The sequence below is a fragment of the Thermobia domestica genome, chromosome 14 (genome assembly GCF_964235325.1).
Source record: "Thermobia domestica chromosome 14, izTheDome1.hap1.1, whole genome shotgun sequence".
Taxonomy (NCBI): Eukaryota; Metazoa; Arthropoda; class Insecta; order Zygentoma; family Lepismatidae; genus Thermobia; species Thermobia domestica.
This window is the reverse complement of record NC_137467.1, coordinates 106,225,385-106,240,474: the sequence shown is the minus strand read 5'-3', so window position 1 is coordinate 106,240,474 and position 15,090 is coordinate 106,225,385. Positions and strand designations below refer to the sequence as shown.

At 38.9% G+C, this 15,090-nt stretch overlaps 1 protein-coding gene across 3 annotated transcripts in view; it reads right to left on the bottom strand.

Annotated features, from left to right (window-relative positions):
* Positions 1 to 15,090, bottom strand: part of LOC145670279 (putative cytosolic Fe-S cluster assembly factor AAEL012261) — a 262,772-nt gene that overhangs the window by 39,410 nt on the left and 208,272 nt on the right. For all 3 annotated transcript variants that reach the window (XM_081738716.1, XM_081738717.1, XM_081738719.1), the window contains one exon: positions 657 to 864. In XM_081738716.1, the coding sequence (XP_081594842.1) occupies positions 657 to 864 (208 nt within the window). The remainder of the gene's footprint in view (positions 1 to 656; positions 865 to 15,090) is intronic.

The following is a 15,090-nucleotide window of genomic DNA, read 5'->3' as shown; positions in this document are numbered from 1 at the left end:
CTGGAAACCCAATCAGAAAAAAAAAAAGAAAGAAAAAAAAAAAGACTGTTAGGAAGACTTAAGCGCAAAGGAAGATGATATTAAAACGGATATCTCAGAAACAGAAATACAAAATAGAAACTGGATCCAGTTGGCTACGGACAGAAGGCAATGGAAAGCTTTTCTGAATGCGGCATTGAATTATCGAGTTTCACTGACCATAGAGTCAGTTACTTAGTTTAATATTATACCTTATATCTTCCTTATATCGAAATAGAAATAGGGATTTAACACAAATAGAAAAAGTTCGAATAGTTCATAATTTTAACGAACTTCAAGGCAATTTGTGCGACCTCGCCCCTATTAATGTCGCTATTGATTTCCAACGATACATCAACGCTTCTACATCAATGAAAAATAGATATCAAAAGGCACACAGAACCAGAAGAAAACAACGAAGAAACAATTCATTACCGAATCAACAGGAAAAACTTTAGCTTAACATCAAGACATCTTCACAGCCACAAGTTAATCTCATAAAAGCCCACTGGGCAATAAGAAAAGAAATATTACCGTAAAAATCAATACATAATGTTTCGTGATTCAACAATCCACAACTTCCTAGAAGACACAAAAGAAAAATGTACATCTAGTTTTCGTTAAATGGTGATGATTACCTTATCGTTTTATATTGAAGAGTACAGACGTCCTGTCCAAAGAGTTTTCTGCCAGCATAAATAAGTACACTGTCAGCGTAGCCACCCGATCCTGATCCAATATGTCCCTGTAGTTGGCAGCATGAACCATCAAATGGAAAATCTAAACTACCGTTGGTGACATCCTTTAAAGAAATACTTTCTGTATCCAGCATTTGTTCCAATTCGACTGAAAGTTAATTATGTAAACATTGTATATATATATATATGATATATGTAAATATGTCTCATTATATATATATATATATATATATATATATATATATATATATATATATATATATATATATATATATAGATAGATAGATAGATATATCACAATGTCTCAAAAGTTAGCAATACAGAAACATCGTAAACTAAAACTTAAAGATACACTTTATACTTCAAATTTCTATATTATTACTCTTATTTAATCCATGTATATATCTGGAAAGAACTTCAAACTCTTTGCTTTTGCATTATGATACATAGTATGTGATGGGTATAGCAGCTTAAAAAGAAAAAAATCATTATTATATAAGTGTTGAGTGATACTTAGCATTTCTGGACAACAGAAAAAAACACGAAAAGGCGTTCTAAATATTACTTACGGAAGAAAAATATTAGACCTAATTTATGTTTGAATCCTTCTCCACCATCATTATCATCATCATCATCATTCGAAAGAGAAGGAAAAAGAAGTGAAGAAGGTTACAGGGTATTTAGCTTGAACTCATGTTTGCCAGAAAAAAATGGTATACATGTATGGTCTTGCCCTTTTCTAAGCGAAGAAGTAAAGCAAGGATTAAAATGCAAACAGGAAAACTTCGGCCAAGGTTGAGTTAGGATGCTTAGCATATATAGGTACGATTAAATGAGAATCTAACTATTGCAAGTGTTCCAATGATAGTTGATGCGCGTAGAAAGATTTCTGCAAAATACAAGTACATTTTAGAGAGTACATTAGTTTCCAAATTTCAATTCACAGAACGAGAGAATGAGTACATTTTGTAGGCAAAGTCAGGGGCATGTAGTGCGTATTACCGCTGTTACTGGCGATAACGGTAAAAATATTACAGTTGTTTTCCGTGGTTTTCATGTCTCTAAATTTCATTATCTACATGTGAAGATGTTTACATACTTTCCTTTTTCCTTTCAAATTTGGGCAGCCTATTACGCATTTACAATGTGAACAAACGCAATATACCAACGCCAAATAGGAACATACTATTCTTGTTAACCGCAAATTTCAGAGGTAAGGCGAACCCCGATAGCGGTCATTTACTTCAGAAGCACCTTTAAGCGTGCCAGCCAGAAGCATCCTGCACGCTCGTATTTAGACTTTCGAAATGGTCCTTATGTTATCGTTGGGCTGAGTGGATCAGGAAAAAAAAAAATAGAGACATTTCCTGTCAAAACAAGGAGATAGATTGATTGATTGAAATGGTTTATATGAGCGCGTCGACATCGAAGTCTTTTGCACCCGTCTCTGACAGGAAAAATGAAGTACCCAAGAACAAAAAAGCATAGTATCGCATATATAATAAATTAAAAGCAAAGTCTGGAGTACGTAAAAGGCGTTCGGTCATTTATGAATTAAAATGTCATAGCATTGAAGAAAAGTGCAAACTCGATACACAAACACAAGGACGGGTTATTACACAACGGCATGTTAATCTTTTCTGCCGGGGAAGCTCGGCAATAGATGCACACACGTGGGGCAGCCCATAATTAGTAATGAATAAGACAGTGCAGTAAAGATAAAAGCAAGGAAATGCTATGACAAGCATAAAACCACCATGAAAACACGCAGAAACAGTAGAGAAAAGCAGAAATAAATTAATTAAAAGAAATGTGAGGAATGCACTCACAAATCAGTCAAGACGTGCAAAAGCTGCAAGTAGGTGAAAACTTGCTGGATCATCTGGACATCGTCTCCAAGCAAGGTAGACATATCAGCTGGTAAGCCAAAGCGGGCTCGCTCAGGAGCAAGAGGAACACATTCCACAAGAAGGTGGCGGATGGTCAGGAATGCACCACAATGGGTGCAGGAAGACGGGTTCTGCCGACGTAACAGGTAGCCATGGGTCAGATGGCTGTGCTCGATACGTAGGCGTGCCAATCGTCGTTCTTCCAGTCTTGAAGGACGAGAACTCGTGGCCCAAACACCAAGTCGCGGCTTGACAGCATGCAATTTATTCTGAAGGTGCTCATCCCAGTTTGTCTGCCAGCGCTGAAGGAGAAGACGGTTGATTACAGGACGAATATCAGAGCTGGGGAGCGGTGACGGATACTCAGGTCCTGTAAGGGCAGCTTCTTTGGCAACACGGTCGGCACGCTCGTTCCCTGGAATACCAGCATGGCCAGGCACCCAACAAAATTGGACATCGCAACCTGCAAGCCGTAAGGAATGGCAGGAGAGTAGAATTTTCTGAGCTATAGGATGAACAGTTGACACATCAGTGAGACTACGTAAAGGAGTCAAGAGCACAGGAGAACATGTCGGAGATGGTGTCGACGAATATAATGCAGTCTCTCCAGAATAGCACAGCAGTGAACACAGTGGAAGTAGGATGGAGCTTCAAGCCAGCGCTATGATCATCCGTGACGAAGGCTCAGCCAACAGAATCTTCAGCTTCCAACCATCCGTGTAGAAGACAGCGTACGTACGGTACGCATCTAGAAAAGAGAAGAACTCCTGACAAAATTGTTGACTGCTGGTAACAGACTTATTAAACTGCGTTAGATGAAAGCTGACAACTGGTGGAAGAACTGTCCATGGAGGAATGGGCAGGAAGCCCAATGGATAGATGGCAGGGACATCGAGTCCAAGAGAAGCTCCAAGGTCTATAGCACGAATGCCAAAAGGCCGAAGGATGGTCAGGTACATCATGGATATGAATGTAATAGCGCATGAGCAAGCAGTCCCGACGGTGGGAAAGAGGTGGTTCATGAGCCTCGACATAGAGACTAGGAATAGAGCTGGTTCGGAAAGCTCCAAACGCCAAACGAAGGCCAAGATGGACAGATTCCAGATGACGTAGGATGGAAGGTCGAGCAGAACTATATGCAACACAGCCGTAATCCAATTGGGAGCGGATGATGCTACGATATAGACGCAACATCACCACACAGTCAGCACCCCACGAAAGATGGGACACCAAACGTAGTAAGTTCATGGAGCGGAGACAGCGATACTTCAGGTCTCGAACATGAACAGCCCAGGTAAGTCTTCGGTCAAACTCCAAGCCCAGAAAACGAACACGATCCACATAGGACAATCGAGAACAGCCAAGGAACAGCTCAGGATCATAGGCACAGTGACGAAGGCGACAAAAATGTACGCAGTGTGTTTTGGTGAGAGAAAAGGTGAAACCAGTAGTGGTAGGCCAGCGGTGAAGGTGGCTGAGCGCTAACTGCAACTGTCGAGTAACTGTACGGAAATCACGTGAGCGACACTAGATAGTAAAGTCATCCACATAAAGCAGCTCTTTAACAGAAGGAGCGAGCTGCGACATCACACTGTTCACTGCGACAGCAAACAATGTGACAATCAACACACTACCTTGTGGAACGCCATTCTCTTGTGAAAATGGAGCAGAAAGAGTAGCTCCAAGCTTGACTCTAAAAGAACGTTGTTGGAGAAAGTTCTGGATGAAGAGAGCCAAATGGCCACGTAAGCCACAGAGATGGAGTTGCTGCAAAATGCCATATCGCCAAGCGGTGTCGTAGGCGTTTTCTAGGTCAAAGAAGATTGCTATCAGATGTTCTTGATGACGAAAGGCATCCTGAATAGCACTTTCAAGATGCGCCAAATGATCAGTAGTGGAACTGATTCAGAAGGGAAGAGAAACTAGTGCCAAAGGTAACCTTCTGCTGTAGCCTAAGTTTAGCCTCAGCTGCGGAGATCTCTATTACCATCAGTTCACGGATTATCTTCTCAACCATAAAAGTAGGACAGTCACGTGACCAAGCTGGGTGGCCACCTTTACAGTTAGCGCACTTCGATGGGGCCACACATGGGGCCTGACCATGAGCTGCGGAACAATTGCCACAGATGGCAGAGGCATGACAAGAAGGGGCTGAGTGGCCAAAATGTTGGCAGTTAAAGCATCGTAAAGGTAATGGTATGTACGGCCGGGCCTTCAAACGGTGGTAAGCAACGTTCAAATGCGTCGGAAGCGGTTTTCAATCAATCAAAACCGAAACCGCAGAAGCGGTTTTCAAAACCGAAACCGCAAAAGCGGTTTTCAAAACCGAAACCGCAGATGCGGTTTTCAAAACCGAAACCGCAGATGCGGTTTTCAAAACCGAAACCGCAGATGCGGTTTTCAAAACCGAAACCGCAGAAGCGGTTTTCAAAACCGAAACCGCAGAAGCGGTTTTCAAAACCGAAACCGCAGATGCGGTTTTCAAATCCGAAACCGCAAAAGCGGTTTTCAAAACCGAAACCGCAAATGCGGTTTTCCAAACTGAAACCGCAAAAGCTCTTTTCGAAAGCGAAAGCCGCCCGAGACCGTGTTTGCGGTTTTATAAGGATTGTCCTTTTCAAAGCAGAAACAATGTTTGCTGTTTTTAATTACCCCTTTTAACAATTGTGAAAGCATCTATCGATCGAGACAAATGTATTGATGTATATGTGTGTTTTAACTTTTTTTATTTGCTCCAAGACTATTATGGTAATATGTGCAGCACAGTGCGAAAGGGATAGTTCGATGGTTGTACAAGTCACAGCTAAATTAGCTTTTTCCTTAGCTTTTTTTTTTTTTTTTAGTTATTTCTTTGACGACACTTTCAGTGTACTTTTCGGCTGCAGGGAAGCAAACTGGACCCCACCTGATTTTCATATATGTTGTAAATTAGACCACCAGGAACACGAATCTGAAGGAATTTTGACATTTCGAATGTCAGAACTCGAGATATTCGAACATAAATTGACGATGGAAGCAAACTGGACCCCACCTGATTTTTATATATTTTGAAAAGTAGACCACAAGGAACACGTATCTCAAGGAATTTTGACATTCCGAATTTCGGAACTCGAGATATTCGAACATAAAGTAACCAGGAAGCAAAAAGGACACTATTTGATTTTTATATATTTTGTAAACTGGACCAAAATTAGCAATTATCTGAACGAATTTTGACATTCCGATTTCCCGATCTCGAAATACTAGAACTTATATAGTAGTTTTATGTAATATGTATAAAAGTAACGAAGAAAGTTCTGTCGCTTTTTGACCTATCACTTAGAGCATCGATATGTGACCTAAGACGTACCTGGAAGATCAAAAATAGTACCCATCAGTATCAATGACCTTCTGCCAACGTTCGGGATGGGTATGGATTCCTTCGCGGTAGAACTTGGTTTGCCGTGAAGCGAAGAAGGTATCAAGTGCATTTAGCACCTCTACTACGGAGTTGAACTGGAGTCCTCTAAAGTGAGTGTCCAAGGAAAGGAACAGGTGATAACCGGACAGTATAATGTCCGGACAGTATGGCGAATGCAATAATGTTTCCCATCCAAGGTGTAGGATGGTGTCCCGGCTCATTCTAGCTATATGGGGCATAGCGTTGTCCCGTAATGGGGAACCCCTTAGCGATTGAGAAGTGTTGGCTCCAGGGTTTTGAGTTTTTCTTGAACACGGCTCAACTGCTGACAGTAGACAGTTGCATTGATGTTCTTCTCTGACCACCCGGTAGCAGTTCCCGATGCACGATGTCGTGAGCAGTCCACCAAACACATGTCAACATCCTGTCCAGAAATGGCTCCTTCCTCAGACGAGACAGCAAAGAATCACAAGTGTCTGCACGCGTAGCCTTCTGGCCCGGAAACAAATCATCTGGGACACATAGACCCAACTTGTAGTGCTTCCCAAATTAATGGAGGTGCTGGCGAATGGTTTCTCGACTAACATTGAATGTTAGCACCAGTTCCTCACATGTCTGTTCGGTTCAATTGCTACCTGAAGATCCTCATTTTGTACATGTGTTGGTCTTCCGGCACGTGTGGTGCGTCTTTCGTGAGTGTTTCGTCACCTTTCTTAAACTTGCTAAACCACCCTTGCACTGTCTGCGTAATCACGACACCCTCAGCAAAGACCTGAGGTATCTTCCGCCCCGCTACAGTGGCGTTTGATCCAAGTTGGAACTCGTACAGCATACACGCCCCTATGACGCTCTGTGGAGGTTCCATATTCACTCCGTCCTTAAATACATTTACGTTGTAACTGAACTGCCACAACCAGGTAGAATGTCGGATATACCCACACCAACAACTGACCTTCGCCTTATCTCCATTCGCATTCAACTCACGATATGAGGGTCAATTTTACACAGAACTCCACAAAAAGCGACAGAACTTTCTTGGTTACCTTTATATATCTCACAGAACATAATATGTTTCGTATAGAGAATATTGTGTTTTTTTCATATAGCGTCTATATTAAACTTTTAAGTTTTAATATCTCGAGTTCCTGAGGTCGGAATGTCAAAACGCCTTCAGATTCGTGTTCCTCGTGATCTAGTTTACAAAATACATAAAAATCAGGGGAGGTCCAATTTGCTTCTCTGCATCCTACTTTTCAAACGAAACAGTTTTCCAGAGTATACATTTTGCTTCAAACTGAGTTCTGCCCTGGTTAAGAAACGTAAATTCGCTTCTATAAGTCTTTAAAGTTACACTTGAAATTGTCGTTCGGCATTCTTGTAGCTTGTGAAAGCATTAATAATTCAAGTATGTTTGTTACAATATCTACAAACGAATATTCATTCGTATAGAACATCCAATACATTACATAGAAAACACATGAACTATACAAAGAAAACCATTGTGCATTAGAGCAGATCTTTTATTAGCAAATGATTCTGCACACGCGCACTGCTCAGACAGCCCAGAGCCTAAGCCTGAGCGCGAGTCCAAATTTAACTCAATCGCGATTGAGATTGTCAAAGGTGTAGTGGTTTACGTTGAATATACCATACCAACACTTTATCAACTAAGTCCTCTTAGATTTTTCTCCAATCCCAAAAAGCGGGTGGTTTTGCGTGATTAAGATATGTTTAAGCGGGGGACGAATATATAACCTGAAAATCGGGTGGTACCCGCTAAAATAGGGTAATAAGGCAACACTAAGCTCAATAGAAATAAGGTATATCCCTATTTAAAATCACTACACATGCAACTCATGAAATTCAATTTGAAATATCATCCACTTAGACTGACATCTTTTGTATTATTATTACTCTTTCCACATATTTTTAAAAATAGTACTGCCACTCTTTCTTTTGTTAACAAAAAGGCACCACCTCCCTTTCTTAATATAAAGAAAGAGAAAAGAAAGAAAGAAAATCTCTATCGCAATACACAATTTTATTGTTGATTTGTTGCCACTCCGATAAATGTGAATGTTGTGGTTTTGCATGTGTCGACTGGCTTCTTATCGCAAGTCCCAGACACCTGCAATAGTTTATACTAGACGGAAACACCGATCATATTGTATTCTGTATCTTTTTACTTCCCAATAACGATAGCGTGCCTCTTTGAGAAATTGCAATTTTTTTTTTTATTCTGCCAATTGTAAAAGTATAGAATTTCCCTACACTTTAGGACATTTTAAGAAAAAATACCTTCTTTTCCTTCTGCAAATTTTGATCATTTTTTCCCTACGCCGCCGAGGGAAATTTCCCTCCATTTGGCAACTGTGAGCCGGTGTAGGGAAAGATTCTTTGCTGTTTTCTCGTAGTTACTTGATATTAGTGCTGTAGATTTTTGGTGACATTTGCGGTTTTCAAAACCGAAACCGCAAAAGCGGTTTTCAAAACCGAAACCGCAAATGCGGTTTTCAAAACCGAAACCGCAAATGCGGTTTTCAAAACCGACATTTCGGTTTTATGAAATTTCACTTTTTTCAAAAACCGGTTTTCGGTTTTTTCAAAAACCGATTTCAAGAGCACTAGTTTGGAAGACCTATGGGCTACAGTTTACGGTAAACTGACTGTGAACCACATGTTGAATGGTCACGCATACGCAAGAGCTGTCCGAGCATATAGCCTTACTGCTTGTGCGATTGTTAAAGTGATGAAGAGCAGTTTTCCTGAAATAAATGGCTCTCTTGCATATTTGGAAAATATTTCTAAAGATCTTGAAAAGGGTTTTAATGAACAAGATGTTCTAGAAGAACCAGCTGTTAAAGAAGCTTTGAGCAAATTTAACGATTTCTTGCAGGAAATTAGAACTTTGAGCAGAACAATTAAGCTGTGGGTTAATCTCCTTAGGTGCATTGACCTTATAATGCTGTTTATCTTTGCAGAAAGATCAGGAAACTGGGATTTACATCTGAATACAACAATTCAAATGCTCCCATATTTTCATGCTGCCGGACATCTCCCCTATGCTAAATCCGCCCAGTTGTATGCACAAGAGATGTGCAAATTTGAATCAAAACTCAAAAATCAAGAACTAGCTCTTTTTAAAGAGAAAGGATTCTTCACTATTAAGCGGAAAGGCAAGTACTGTTCAGGAACGTGGTCTGATATGTACATAGAACAAGATTTGATGCGACCCATGAAATCTGTTGGAGGGCTGACACATGGCCGTGGCATTACTGACAATACTCTTTCAAAATGGGTACTTGGAACACCATTCTTTCTCAAAGTCCATGAGGCTGTAGAAGATTTTTTCGGAACAGCAATGCAGTTTAGCGAACAGCACGTTGAACTACGAGAATCCAGAAAGAAGAAAGACTTATCAGACTTACAGAAGTTTACAGCTTGGTTACAAGAACACAATCCTTTTACAAAGTTGTCTGGTGAACTGGTCTCTTTGGCCACTGGGTTTGTTTGTGATAATTCAATAAACTGTGATCAAGCATACGATGTCGGTTTGTCTACCATAAACAAAATTAAAGGTAAAAATTTCCAAGAACTCAAACTGCACAGAAAAGATATGGTGAAGACACAGGCAGCACAGAAGTCAGCAAGAGTAAGATCAAAAGAGGTCAATATCAATTCTCAACAGCTTTTTAATCGGATATTGTGTGTCTGTGATAGCGCCAGCAAATTAAAGACATATTTCGAATATGAATTGGCAGTACGCCCACCAGCTCTGTTTGACGAAGTTTCTCTTCGAAAAGGTACAAAATCATCCTTGATGAAAGTTTTTGAAGAAGGAATCATCGAAGAACTAGATGTAAAGGATGCAACATATATTGTAGACGGAGGGTTTTTTCTTCACCATCTGCCATGGCCAAAAAATTGTACCTTTGGAGCTGTCTTACAGAACTATTGTACACATGTTCTTAATAAATATGGTCAAATATCTGTTGTTGTTTTTGATGGTTACCCTAGTGAGCCTACCACGAAAAATGAAGAACAAAACAGGAGAGCGGCGAAAAAAATCTTCACAAGACATAATTTTTTGTCAAAACACAGTCTGTGCCACGGGAAAAGACGAGTTCTTAGGTAATAGAAACAATAAGAAGAGATTATCGTTGGCTCTGGGGTCTGAACTCGTGAAACGGGGATTGACTGTAATTACAGTAGAGGAAGACGCAGATGTTGACATTGTAATGACGGCCATTCAACAGCTGAAAACTGCTTCAAAAGTTATTGTTGTAGGATCTGATACTGACCTGGTAGTCTTACTTACTGCTTTGTCTCCTGAGAAAGAAAGTGCTTCTGTTTACTTCTGTAAAGAGAAAGGTGGTGTGACTCCGAACACACGGTACTTCAGGATCGAAACATTGATTGAAAAGTTTGGAGATTGCCGGCAACTACTTTTCTTCTGTCATGCGTTTACAGGATGTGACACGACATCGTGTTTTTGGATATTTCAAAATCTAAAGGAGAAATATCTACAGGTGAAAAATTAGTTTTGGCTGTGTATGGTTTGGGAAAATACTCAAATTTGAATGAAGCCCGATACCACAGATTTTTGTCTTTGACAAAGAAAAGTTTACTAAGATCTAACTTTGACCTGGCCAAACTACCTCCAACTTCTGATGCGTGTAATGAACATTCGCTCAGAGTATTTTTGCAAGTACAGAAATGGTTAGGAAATAAACTTCCTGACACAGAATGGGGTTGGCGGATAGAATTAAAGAAAACGGACGCTCCAAAAGACACTGAAACCTATTCTCGCATCCAAGCCATTTGCACTAGACGAGCTTCTGTACATAATATCATGTTCGTGTAAGCAAGGATGTGGCCAATATTGTAAATGTAAAATAAATAAAATAGATTGCTCTGCAATGTGTGAGCACTGTAGAGGGCTATCTTGCCTAAATTCACATTTCTATTCCGAGGAAGAACTTGTAGAATCATCATCCGAAAATTAAATAGTATATATACTGTATAGCTACGGAAGATTAAGTTGAAAATACTGCAGTAAGCATAGGGGACATGTTCAAAATTAAGATGTAAACATAATAAAAAATGTTGTAGATATAATTTCATATGCTAATTGACTAAGGAGATCCAAGGTAAAAAATAGGGAAAGAAAGAGCAAACAAAATATTTCAAATTTTTATAGTTTATTTGTTTATCTAGAAATTATTAGATTTATAAAAAATAGAAAATAAAATAAAATAATTTTATCACTTTTTAAGAATACCACAGAATGTGAAAATTATCAGTGTGTTGAATAGTTTTGGAGATAATGTCTTTTGTCAGAAACGCCTATTTTTAAATTTGGAATGGTAATGGGGATAGAGTAAGGGTTAAAGCTTCACAAGGGAGGCAGGACTAAACAAAAATGCTTTTCTAACAATGGAGTGGTTTATTATTTAAAAAAAAAAAAAAAAAAAAAAGCTTTGTTTTTTTTTTCGAAATGAAACAGTGACTGATATTTGAGGCGAAAATTTGAGCCCGCTCGTCTTCAAACTTACCTCGCTAAATGGCTAATTTCAAGAGTAACCCCCACAATATATACACCGTTGGGAAGATAATTTTATGCTCTTTAAGATTTATTTGAAACATTTTTCCATATCACAACTCACTAAGGTAATATAAAAGGAAAAACAAAATGGCGCGGGCGATTTTTTTCATTTTTTACTCTTTAGGTTAAAATTGCCAAGAAACCATTAGGTTTATAAAAAACTTTAAAGAATACAAAATTGTAGAGCACATTTCACAGATTACGAGAAAAAAAGAAGCATGTCAATATGTCCATTAGTTTTGAAGATATGGCTTTTTTTCTAAAACGACAATTTTTTAACTTTGAGGGGGCGTGGGGAGGAAAGCTCCAGGGGGAGGGGCGGGGACTTTTGGGAAAATGTTCCCCTCATAGTGGTCTATCACTTGGGAGAAAATCAGCTTTACCCAAATTTTTTCCTTGCAAGAACCTTTATTGATTGGGCTAGTAGTTGTCTCGTGCCGGAAAGAACAAAGATGTCAGTCTAAGAAGTGTGTAATTAAAGGTACAGGACTGCCTATCGATGAAACATATTGTGCTATATGGGAACTGTTTCAAGGATTCCGTATATGTAACGCCCGTAGATTAAGCGCCCAGTATTTCTGGCTCACAGAAGGAATTTTCTATTGATCTTATCTCACAATCAGGGATGTCCAGTTCATTTTACCACTCTTTCCACAGGTCGTTAATTCCTGTTATTTTCTTACATCCATGTTTCGTGTACTAAGTAAAACTGTTATGAAGAGGGAGAGAGAGAAAGAGAGAGCAGCCGATAGCACTGATTATGACGCTTCAATGAATCATCATCTCCGGGGGAGTGGGTGACACGCAGACAGGCTTGCAATAATCGGAGTTAGACGGCAGTAAAACATCATAGTGTTCCTTTTGCCTCCATTAGTTTGTGCGATATTCCTGCTGCTGAATTTTGCTTTTCTCGGAACAACATCAATATGGCATAGCACTATGTTGTTCTAAGCCCTTAATGACCCCCGATATATATAATCATTTTATGTATATATGGAATAACATATAATTTTAAATAAATATTTGGAGAGACAAGACAAGCTTCGGGAGGACCGTGTGTGTGTGCCTGTACTCAGTTCATCATTTTATTTGTGTTTGGTATCGTCTAACTTAACAATACATGTTTTCTTTCTTCACTTGTTTCAGGAATTGAAAGAAAAGAGTTTTGATCTGGTGACAGAAATTCGGAGATATGAACATGTTAAGTCTGGTCTCTGTAAATTAAGAAGAGAAGCTTTAGGTACAGATCAAAATCCTGCAACATAAGTTTTCTGGACGAACTTTTAAGTCTACCAGATGGCGGTAATTTTCTTGTAGTGGACGACGTTTTTGAAGATCAAAGAATATTCATATTTGCGGTTGAGGACGTCAGTATACTGCTGAATCGTTTTTTTATGGATGGAACTTTCAGTAGCTGCTCCCAACAATTTCAACAATTATAATCAATCCATGTGGAGCTAGATAGTACTAACGAAGTAAACAGTATTTCCCCCGTTGTATTCGCGTTACTACCAGGCAAAACCGAATTAACTTATAGGAGATTCTTCAATTTGCTTAAGAGATGGGCTCCAGAGTGAAGTCCTCAGTTTTTAAAAATTGATTTTGAAGCGGCTGTAAAAAAGGTTCTTAGTGATCTCTTCCCACAAACACAAGTTTCGGGATGGAATTTCCATTTCATGCAATGCTTGTGGCGAAAAATTCAAGAGCTTGCTCTTACGCAAGATTATAGAGAAAGTGAAGAAGTTAAATTATTTTGTAGAAGATGTAGAGCTTTAAGTCTTATACCCAAAGAAGATATAGATGAAGGATGGTTGATAATCATGTCGAACGCACCTGACTCACGGAAAATAGTAGAGTTTGCAAATCAGAGAGTTTGTAGATCAGTGCTTGGAGAACACTAGATGGCCAATTGAGAGTTGGAATTTCTATAAAGAAAAGCATAGAACAAATAACGTTGTGAAAAAATGGAATGGAAAATTTAATTGCATCATAGGGAGAAAACATCCGAACATATTTTTGATGGTGAAGAATCTGAAAGAGAAAGCTGTAAACACTACCTTTATGCAGAGGAGAATGAAATTTGGAGAGCCAGGCACCAAAACAGCAAAAGGGTATATCAACATCGACAAGAGAATAAAGAATATTTTAGAGAAATACGAGGAAACAAAGGATCTGTTTAACTGCTTTGGCTTATGTCCAGAAGTTCGAACAAATTGCTATGTAATTTCATTTTGACTGTAGTCAGGGACAATATGCGAATAGGGTAAATGAAAGCACGCTTCCTGTGAATACCATCACTGACAAGGGTAATATCTGCAAATTATTTTAAGAAAATTAATACATAAATATAAAGAAAATGTTTTTGATTGGCTAAAACAATAATCAAAATAGCATGGCAAGATTCACTTAAAAAAACTAAACAAGCCTATATTCCTGTAAGGAATGTAACCAGTCCTAAGCCTGGAGAAACTGTGAAGGGAGGTTTATGAAATGAAATCTTTGAGTTTTACGTCCGACGGTTATGCCAGGTATGGTAAGATGAGAATGAATGAAATAGTGGAATACAGAATGTGAGATGAAACGGAAGAACACCTAGAAAACCAAGCAGGTGGTGTTCGTCCACCACAAAGTCAAATTTAGAGCGAGCTGGGATCGATTAGGGACCCCAGGCACCAGATGTGAACGCTCTACCACTAAGCCAGTGGGACCTCGAAGGAAGTTTATGGGTATAATTATCAATAACTAGTAACCAAACTATAATTTCCTGGCGCTATGACCGACCAATAGCGACGTCAGCTTTAACGTATTGGGAGGAGGCGGAGTCGACAAAGCGCTCTATTTGCCACCACTTTTCATCGACAGAAGCAGTTTAAGAGACATTTTTATTTAATTTCTATTGGATGTATCAATGATGATGATTAGGAAAGTAACAAGCATATTAGATCCCAAGATTGTATAACTGTACGCCGTGGTATGCAATGCTCTACCAATATTTAAATGTACTATAAACTAAGATTACATGTGTAGCTTTTAATGTGAAAAATATGTAAAACAGACGTAATCTAGAATACCGCAATGAGGGTAAGGCATACAAAAAACAGTGAACATATTCTCACGACTGAAAACCGGGACAAAATGTAAACTGGCGAAACACCGGGATAAGAGTCTTCATGGAGGCCACGCACAGTTGGGCGAAAACGCAAAAAGCTGGCCAAAATATAATAACTATATTCAAATTGAATGAAATTTAGTATTAAGGGGTTATTGAGGTTGCTGATTCCGATTCTGCAACTGAAATTGAAAAAAAAAATTAAAAAAATGGCGGATTCAAAATGGCGGAATAAAATTTGCAAAAGTCGAAAAAGTCGTAGACTTTTTATTTTATTATTTTTTTATAATTTTTTTTTCATAATTTTTATTATTTTTAATTTTATATTATAATTATATAAATGTCAATGATCCTACATTTGTCTATACATA